Source organism: Cebus imitator, unplaced genomic scaffold (genome assembly GCF_001604975.1).
Source record: "Cebus imitator isolate Cc_AM_T3 unplaced genomic scaffold, Cebus_imitator-1.0 Scaffold90, whole genome shotgun sequence".
Lineage (NCBI taxonomy): Eukaryota > Metazoa > Chordata > Mammalia > Primates > Cebidae > Cebus > Cebus imitator.
Window position 1 is genome coordinate 5,268,241 of NW_016107405.1, and position 10,281 is coordinate 5,278,521.

The 10,281-nt window shown below is 36.7% G+C and overlaps 1 protein-coding gene across 15 annotated transcripts in view; it reads left to right on the forward strand.

Annotated features, from left to right (window-relative positions):
- ST7 (suppression of tumorigenicity 7) overlaps window positions 1-10,281 on the forward strand; it is a 300,125-nt gene that overhangs the window by 201,068 nt on the left and 88,776 nt on the right. For all 15 annotated transcript variants that reach the window (XM_017535062.2, XM_017535063.2, XM_017535069.2 and 12 more), the window contains one exon: window positions 1,865-1,962. In XM_017535062.2, the coding sequence (XP_017390551.1) occupies window positions 1,865-1,962 (98 nt within the window). The remainder of the gene's footprint in view (window positions 1-1,864; window positions 1,963-10,281) is intronic.

The following is a 10,281-nucleotide window of genomic DNA, read 5'->3' on the forward strand; positions in this document are numbered from 1 at the left end:
AAAAAAAAAAAAAAAAAAAAAAAAAAAAAAAAAAAAAAAAAAAAAAAAAAAAAAAAAAAAAAAAAAAAAAAAAAGAAAATAACAGTTATTGGTGATTGTATCAGCATTTATCTCTTATGTAAGAAACATTGGTATTGGCTTCCAGAGAGAAGGAGCCATGAGCTCTTACTTATCTTTTCTGTATTAAAAATAATACCTTTTTAAACAAGAAAAAGGAAAAAAAAATACCCTTTTAACTTTAAGATAATTTTAAAATCTGAGTCCTTTCACTTCAGTGCACTAAACTGAAAGTCAATGACATTTTGGAGGGGGGTAACACTATAGATACAAAACAACAAGATTGTTTCTGGAATTTCCTGAGCCCCTCAACTCATCAGTTTGTTGGTTGTTTAAACAGAAATTTAGCCGTCCTTATGGTAAGAGAGTAAGTATTTCCATGGTACAACCAAAATTTGAGAGTATTTCTATGGTCCAACCAAAATTCGCAGTTACTTTGTTTCTCACTTAGTTTCTCCCTCCTGAAACTTAGAGAGTAGGAATGTATGTCCTTCATATTGGAGATTATAAAATTAAATTTTAATGTTATACTTGGATTTGGTGTATAAACTGACTGCATTAGTCCCTATAACTAAGGTGCCAGCAAGATCTTTGCATTATAGCCTGCATATATGTGAGTATGTCCACACCTGTACCTTATCAATACCAAGGTTTTTATTTTTATTCTGTAGCGTATGTATGCTAATAAAGTCTCTAAACACCATCTATGTCTTTTTAATTAAAAAAGTATTTTAATGTAATGCAATACATTTTGAAGACATGTAGTCAATGTGCATTTTGTGAACTAAGTGGAAATCAATACATAAAATTACATAACCGGTAATACAACTTAAATTTTCTTTCTTTTCTTCTCTAAATTAAATCCTTTCAACCTGTTGCCTGAATCTATCCAAAAATATAATCACATTTTAAAAATAATTTGTAGGTACTTGGCAGATTTTCAGCACACATCTTGTTCTCATTGTTTAAAACTTGAAATGTTAGGACTTTAGTCTTAATGTCTTTTAATAGCTGCATATTATACATGTGCTTAATCTATAACAGGTGTGTCATATTTTTCTCAAACATGGTAATTTTATCGAGGATTAAGCACATGCATGTTCTCACTGGTCTGGAAACATATCCAAAAAGACATATAATTAAATAAAAGATTAAGACGAGAAATTGTTAATATACTTTTTAAGAGTCATTTTACTGACTATTGTTATAACTATTTAGCTTGTCAATTCTTTCTCTAACACTAAGGTAGTTTTTCATTTTGTTGCATACTCTATTGTCATATCTGGAATGTGTTATATTGCCATCTAAAATCAACTGCTTTGGGGACCTGGAGATGATTATGATGTCACTAGTGTTAGGGAAAAAAATAATATAAAGCAGAAGTTCAAGATGAGGCTTCTCCAGACTTAATGTCAAGAATGGAAAAAAAAAAAAATAGTTCATCAGGATGCAACCCGAGATTCACCTCTGCATCTTTACCAAAAGAATGCACACTTGAAGAATGTGGAATTCCTGCTTGTAAACTGAATACAATGTGGGTATGTTCATTTTCACGGCACTTTCTGGTAGATGATTTTATTTATTATCAAATGGTTAACATCCTAACTCAAAAGCATGGATTAGGTAATCAGTCACATGATTTGACTTTTGGGAGTATAAGTACTTTTACTTTACTCTGTATTGATTCTACTATTAACAAATTGTCAATGCTCTGAAGTTTTCCTTTAGGGGCACAGCAAATGGGCCTCTGTTTTCTTTTCTTTTTTTTTTTTTTTTTATTTTGGTGTTTTTTTGTCTCCCTCTTCAGGACGAGACACCAATGTCTTGGTGTACATCAAAAGAAGGCTAGCAATGTGTGCCAGAAGACTCGGGAGGACCAGGGAAGCAGTGAAAATGATGAGAGATGTGAGTTTAAGTTTGTGTTTGAGATCAGTGGCTTACAGATGTAGGAGCCCACTGCATGGCCATAGCAGTCTGTACCAGTGGTGGTGTGGTGGTTCCATGGGTTCTGAAGTCAAACTGTGTGGGATTCAACTCTAGTTCCCAATTTACTAGATAAAGGATGTATGTTCGGCAAGTTACTCAACTTCTCTTTGCCTTAGTTTCTTCATCTCTAAAATGTGAACAACAATAACAGTCCTCAAAATTACTTTTTAGAATGTTTTTGAGCGCTAAATGAGATAATACATACAACGCTTTTAATAGGGTGACTGGCCTATTTTAAAAATCTCAATAGATGTTCTTATTATCAAACCTTTGGGGCTGCAGCCGGAAGCCAATAATGAGATCAGCCATGTTAGCTAACTGATTTTTTTTTTTTCCTGTATAGTTGTTAGGAAGATTTGAATTAATTATCGGTAAAATTACTACTCTTAAATTTAATATTATGAGCTAATCCTGTTGTAGTTGTTTCAAGCATTTTCCTAGATTCTTGAAGTAGGATACTTTATTAGTAGTAGTCAAGATAAAAATTAAGAAGAGAGGAAATACGTGGAAGTTTTAAAACAAAAGAGAACCAAAGGAGGTTATGATTATTTAACTTTAAAACAAAACAGAGGCTTTAAGGGAAACCAGTTGGGAAACTTTGATTTCCATGTTTTTTGTTAGTAGGAAATGCTTTTCATGAAGAAATTGACACCAGTATGAATTGTATTTATAGGCTATTTTCTTTTTAAAAACAATCTCAGAAAACCTTTATCAACATTTCATTATTTTGCTGAATTAGAAAAAAGAAAGAACCAAGGGGCAAGATAAAAGTGGCCTCTTGCTCAATTCTCAGCTCATGGATTTGAGCACAGGAAGACTGCACACTTGGTGAGCTTTTTCTCAGTTTGTCTTTGGAAATACAGTTATTCTTGTGAATTCCTGGTTACTCTTTGGAGGAGGGAGCGCCAACACTCCAGGCTCACCCCTGGTTGTTTCTGCAAGTTACAGCATGACGTGAGAAGGCCCAAGTGAGGCTCACGCTTTGGTTTTGGCCACTCCATTAAGCAACAGTATAGCCCCCAAATCTGGGGAGAGGAAAAACAAGGGAAGATTATAAAGGATTTCTCTTCGACTGCAGGTGATAGATGCTTTCTAGGCCAAGCCACTGCAGAAGGAATCTCCCTCAATTAAATTATTTTTGTTGAAGGAAGAATTCAAAGAATGTTATATAAGTGCTAATTTTAAGAAAAGGAGATTTCTGCCAAGATATGAACTTGCTCTCCAAGATTTTTGACTTACAGAAATTCCATCCTTTGATATACTTCATCCTTCTACCAGTCATTTTGGTGCTGAAGGAGCTGGGAATTTTAGAAAGGATCAGGTGTTTCTCTGTCTTAACCTGGCCCAGCCGCATTCAGCCTTTAACAGAATTTTCTTAACTTTAATTTGCTTGGAACAGGCATGTATTGAGGAGCTAATTTTGGTGATTTTCTTGAGTGCTTAGGTAACTTAATAGGAAGAACAAATTCTGACGATTTTAATTTCAGTTTTTTCTGTCAGTCTCCTGCTTATCAGTTTCAATGCATACATTTAAAATTTCATGTGATTAAAATCAGTACATCTACATTATAATTTGCTTTTTGTTTACAATTATTTTATATTAACAATTCCATTGATTGACCTAGTTCACATATAGATATTGGGGGAAAGATGGATCCAGTGGCAGAAACACTGGACAGGAAATCAAAACACCTGGATGTGGATCTCAGCTTTGCTCTTTACTAGCTTCGTGATCCAAGGCAACTTCCTTATTAATACCTTTTATGGGCTTTCATTTAGTCTTCTGTATATTGAAGATAATGATTCTACCTGAAAGGATAATTGGTGGGGAGAATTAAATAAGATAATGTGTAAACACCTGACATAGAGTAGGCATGCTTACAGTTTTCTTTTCCTGTTTTTCTCCATTATGTAACTATGTCATCATTTGCTTGACCATTCCTCTGATGGACATTTTATGATATTTCTAATTCATTTTCTTGAATTAATTGATCACTCAGTTCATCTCTCTCTTCCTCTCTCTATTTAATCTCCCTCTCCTCTCTCTACATATGTGTATACACATATATATTTACGCATGTTTGTATATGTATATATGTACGTTCTTATATTACATCTGGATCTGTCATATTCTTAGAATACCAATACATGTGGTCCTTTTTCTGAGTTTATGGAGCATCCAGTAGACACAGGCCCTCTGGTGTAACAATCCTGTAAGGAACACTCTGACATGGTAGATACATGTTTTAAAGAGAAATATTCAAAGTGATCCTTCCTTCAGGGACTCCTTTTATCAATCCTTGCACCACAAACAGAGGAGGGAAGGTCGAGGACCCTTCTTTTTGTTAAAGCTGTGGCTGGTCTCAGCCTTGCAGGAGACAGTTGTTGGTGAGGCCTAATTTGTTTGGCTCCTTTCTGGTCATGGGTCATAGATAATTGCGACTTCACTGAGAGGTTCACTCCTTTAGCAGCATGCACATAAACCATCTTGCTGGAAGACTTTCTCTGATAAAACAGCCCAGTAGATTCCGGACAGCCTGCTGATAGAGTTTTAGGCAGGATGATCTAATTTCTCATTAAGACACAGCCATCCTCTCACCATATGCATGAGTTTAAACTTTCCTAGAGCAGACTTCAAAGTAGAAATAGAAATGTCAAGAGTTAGAATGCCTTCCATGTAGAAAGTAGAATCATTTAAAGAAATTTCTCTGGAAACACCTTAAGGAAAGGGAAACTTAATTGGTAAGAGATTCTGAATAAAAAAATGAAAGAGAATTCTGGGGAAGACCAGCAGTAGATAATTTCTTAAATTTTCATGGCAATACACCTGTGAAATGTTGATAAGGTAAACACATTGGCTCCTTAACATCAAAATTCATCACTTATTTTTTGAAGTAACACATTAATTATTTTGAATTCCCAGGATGTTTTTTAAAAAAACTCATTTTGATTAGCTTCCTTTTGCAATCACAAATATGGAAGCAGCACCTTACTGCTGAGGGAATATTTTGGCAGTAGGCAGGGCTAAGAAAGCATGTTGGCTTTCTCTTTCTTTTCTTTTCCTTTTTAAAGACAGGGTCTCAGTCTGATGCCTGAATGCAGGTCTCAGTCTGAAGCTGGAATGCAGTGGTGTGATCTTGCTACAGCCTCCACTTCCCAAGCTCAAGCCATCCCCCAACCTCAGCCTTCCAAAGAACTGGGAATACAGGTGCACACCACCAAGACTAGCTAATTTTTGTATTTTTTGTAGACTGGGTTTTGCTGTGTTTCCCAGGCTGATCTTGACCTCCTGGACTCAAGCAATCTGCCCACTTCGGCCTCCCAAAGTTCTGGGATTACTGGCCTTCTATGCTGGCTTGTCTACATCACTGTAATGTAAGATGTTGTTATTTAAAATGAAAAGGATTGCATTTTCTGCTTTATTAAATTTAAGGAAAGGTCTTTCTGTTTGCTCTCTTGTTGGTAATTTTGCCTCTTTAACATTTAATATACAGCACAATTTCTTTTTTCCTTTTGACATCTACTGTTTAGCTAACCTCAGGTTTTCCTTCTGTCTTTCCCTGCCCCTATTTGAGTAGATTTGGAAGGAATGTCATAGGTCTGATGACCATGGTCTAGTCCCTTAACCATATACTGTCAGAACTGGCATGGTTAAACTAATAAGGATGGGATAGATTGCCTGTATGAAAGAGCAGTATCATGTAGACAGAGGCAGTCAATAAAGTATTTGAATTGGTAAGTCAGAGAGCTATGGCTTACAAATTCCCAGTTAAGGCGTTGCACCTGTGACCTTTGATGCCTGCTGCTTATTGATTATTACACCTCTTTCTTGCTGGTTTAATTCTGATTGTCTACCTTCCTTGAAAGTGATAATATTTATTTAAAAAATAATGTAAACTAAAATGAGTTCTGCTTAGAAAATTATTGCTGATGCTCATTACATACCCTTTTTAGGTCATTAGAGGTATATTGGGGTGATTGACCTTTGGGAATTAGTGTGATAGTGTGAGGATGCCCTTTAAATGATTTATGAAGAGGAGCACGTCTAATGGAAGCACACTTTAGAAAATATACACCTCCAAGACTAATCAAAGTCTGTAGAACATTAAGTACTGTTGATTTGCATTTGGGCCCACTTACGTTCATGAGGGGAAATCTTTATGAAATCAATGATTTGTGAAAGAGAAATACTATGTTCTTCCAAAATTGTTTGTAAAACATATTTTAGAGAATATTTTACAACGTAAATGCTGTTTTCATTGCAAAGGTATAAAGATCTTTTTAGGAGGAAAAATGTGAAATGAATGTTTTGGAGGTAATTTCTATTGCCTTTTCTTTCCCCTTTTCCTCATTCTTAAGTTTCCTAGTTCCTTCCTTCTCTGCCTTTCCATTCCAAAGGTCACAGTATTTCCCCTGTATACAGTATTCCTTTTTTTTTTTTTTTTCCTTAAAATTGTCATGGATCATATTGGTAGCCTGGCTGATAAATTGATCTCAATGTTGTTAAGCCTGAATGTCAAAGAAGTAAAGGACCTTCATGTGGGGATGGGGAGTGAGAAGAGTACCTGTAATACCTTAGGCAATCAAGTGTCACTTGAACAGTTACTTTGAAAGCTTTGACAATACGCAGGTGTAGCATTGAACTAAAGACAGAGTATACAGTGAAATATGTTAATTCCTCTAAGTGTTTCTGAAATGATTGTTGGCATGTTTCTAGATTTTCTTTGCTACACTTACAAATAAAGAAAAAGTGAGCCTTGAAAGTGGATACTAGACATAAAACCACACTGATGTTCAAAGTTCTTTGTATCAACCCCTGCCTTCTTTTTGATCTGAATTGCTTTCCTGGATTTGCCTGATATTGTTGTTTAAGTTTACTTACTCAGTAAATTATTGACAATTTGTGTGTCATGAAGAAAGGAAAAGGGTTTAACCAATGAGAGCAAATAATAGATTTATCAATCATTGATTTACCTAATGGTAACCACATCAGTAATGATGAATCATGTTTTATCAGCATTCTACTCTATATTCACTATGCATAATGAAGCAGGTGGTAGACAACCCCTGATGCGGGTGAAAATTTTAGCTGGAAATAGTGTTATTTTATTTGCTATTAGGTATTTCCATTTACATGACTGATAACCTGAGCTGTCACTATCAGGAATTCTCGTATGCTGGATGCCCATTTTTCAGTGTATTGAGTAGTATACCCTGGAACCTTCCATTTATATGGCTGGCTAGATGCCTGTATCTGAGTAAGCGATTTAGCTTCCCTTCTCAAAAATCCTGTTTTGGGCCTGCTTTTCCAAGTATGGATCTTTGGTTTCTGTTTCCCAGCCATACCTACACCAGTTCTTCCCTTGGATGCCTGCTGTTCTGCTTTTCACCTTCCCAGGACTCAGTCGTGATTTCACTCAGTGGCTCCAATCAAGACTGTCTTTTTTCTGGTTCACATTTTCTCATTCTTTTTACCCTTTAGCCTTGATTTTGATCAAGCTATACTCACATTGCCCTAAACCACCCACCATTCATCCATTCACTTATTCAACAAAAGTATATTGAATCTCTACTCCAAGTCCGCACCTGTTCCAGGTGATTGGTATAATTAATGAACAGAATAGAGAACCTTGCTCTTACATAGCTTATATTCAAGCAGGGAGGAGAAACAAAAAATAATAAACATAATAAGTATGTTTTTATAGTATATTAGAAAGTGAAAAATGCTGTGGAGTAAAAGATAAAGTAGTGCAGTATGGGGAGGATGAGGAAAGCCAGTGGGTAGAGAATGTGGAGGCCAGGAAGTCACATTTTTCAGTGGGATGATCAGGCATATGTGACCAAAGACTGAAGGAGATGCCGAAGTTGGTCATGTGATATATTTTCAAAGGCCCTGAGGCAGCAATATGTCTGGAGTGTTCAAGTAACAGCAAAGGAATCCTGGATGGATGGAACTGAATAAGCCCAAGGAGAGAAGGGAGGGAGCTTAGAGATCATAACAGGGCTTGTGGATCACAGTAAGGATTTCAGCTTTTACTCTGGGTGAAATGGAGAGCTTTGCAAGATTTTGAGCAGAGGAGTGATATGACCAGTCCTAATTTTTTTTTTTTCTTTTGAGATGGAGTCTCGCTTTGTCTCCCAGGCTGGACTCTGGTAGTGTGATCTCGGCTCACAACAACCTATAGACATATAAATTGAACACACACATGACACTATTCTACATTCTGTTAGACTGTTACAGTCATAGTTTCTCTGAAATCAACTAGATTTTATCTTCCTGAAGTTCCTCACCAACTATATTTTAAGAGGGATCTAATCAAATCCCCCAAAATGCCCCCAACAAAGCATACATTTGTTATACTTCACAAAAAGATCAAGAAGTCACTACTTAAGATAAAAATGAATAGTGCCTCCTGGGTTCAAGTGATTCTCCTGCCTCAGCCTCCCAAGTAGCTGGGACTACAGGTGCCCGCCACCATGCCTGGCTAATTTTTTTGTGTATTTTTAGTAGAAACGGGGTTTTACCATATTGGCCACACTGGTCTCGAACTCCTGACCTTGTGATCCACCCACCTTGGCCTCCCAAAGTGCTGGGATTACAAGCATGAGCCACCACATCTGGCTTCATCTTAATTTTTACAGGCTGCTGTGTGGCAGGGGAGAAGCCAAGGAGTCAGCCAGTGGGCTCTTGTATTAATCTTGGTGAGCCACAGTGGCGGCTCAGGCCAGAGTGGTAGCAGAGGAGTGGTGCAATGTGATGATTCTAGATATATTTTGAAGACAGGATGAGCAGAATTTGCTAATCAATCAGATGTACAGTACAAGAAAAAAGAAAAGTCAAGGCTGATTCTAAGTATTTGCCTTGAAGGGGAAGGGCTTTCTGTCAGCTAAGATGTGGATGCCTGGGGATGAAAGAGGTTTTTTGAGAGAAAAGTATGAATTCAGTTTTGAACATGTTACATTTGAGAGAGCACCTATTCATTTTTATCATAAATCGTGACTTCTTGATCTTTTTGTGGACTATAACAAATTTATGCTTTGTTGGGCATTTTGGGGGATTTGATTTGATCTCTCTTGAAATATAGTTGGTGAGGAACCTCAAGAATATAAAATCTAATTGATTTCAGAGAAACTGTGACTATAACAGTCTTGCAGAATATAGACTGTAATGTCATGTCTATAGATCTCTGCTTCTCCTGTTTTACTCAACACTGTTTTTCAGGCCTGTCTGTTTTTGCTCTATGTACCTCTTGTGTCTAGTTTGTAGTTTCTAACTGCAGCACCATATTCCATGTTATGTTCTTACTCTATTTTACTTAACCTTTCCTGTAGTGAAGGACCTCCAGGCTTCTCTCAACTTCCCATTATCCCAGCAGTGCTACATTGAACATCCTTGTAGACATGTGAGAAACATTCATTAGGCTGTACCCCTAGGGGAGGGATTGTACAAGTGCTTGCTTTCAGTGAGTCCTGCCATTTCACTCTTCAGAATGGCTGCCGATGATTATCTAAATTCTCACCAGCAATACCTGACTATGCCCATGTATCTCAGTACTAGGCTGTGCTTCAAGCACGTCTATATTTAATATACATATTTATATATTTAAAAAATGTATTACATAGCTTTTCATGATGTTATTTCATAATTTAAAAATACTATGTAGATTTTTCTTCCTTTTCATTTTGTATTTTATTTGCCTCTTTTTACTCTATTTTCCCTGATTAGTCTTGGCAGAGGTTGTCTATTTTGCCAATCTTTTAAAAACAATTAGATTTTGTTTATTTCCTCAACTTTTTTGTCTTTATTCAGTTTCTTCTTTCCATATTTGTATTATTGTTTCTTCTCCTCATTCTTCTCACCCTCCATCCTCTGTATTTGTTGCCTTTTTACCATTTGATTCTAAGCATTTTAAAATTTCTTTTTTTTTCCCATTTATTTTATTGCATTTTAGGTTTTGGGGTACATGTGAAGAACATGCAAAATTGTTGCATAGGTACACATGTGGCAGTGTGATTTGCTGCCTTCCTCCCCATCACCTATATCTGGCATTTCTCCTCTTGCTAGCTCTCCCCAGCTCCCCACCCCCCACTGTCCCTCCCCTATTTCCCGCCAACACCCAGTGTGTAGTACTCCCTTCCCTGTGTCCATGTGTTCTCATTGTTCAACACCCGCCTATGAGTGAGAACGTGCGGTGTTTGATCTTCTGCTCTTCTGTCAGTTTGCTGAGAATGATGGTT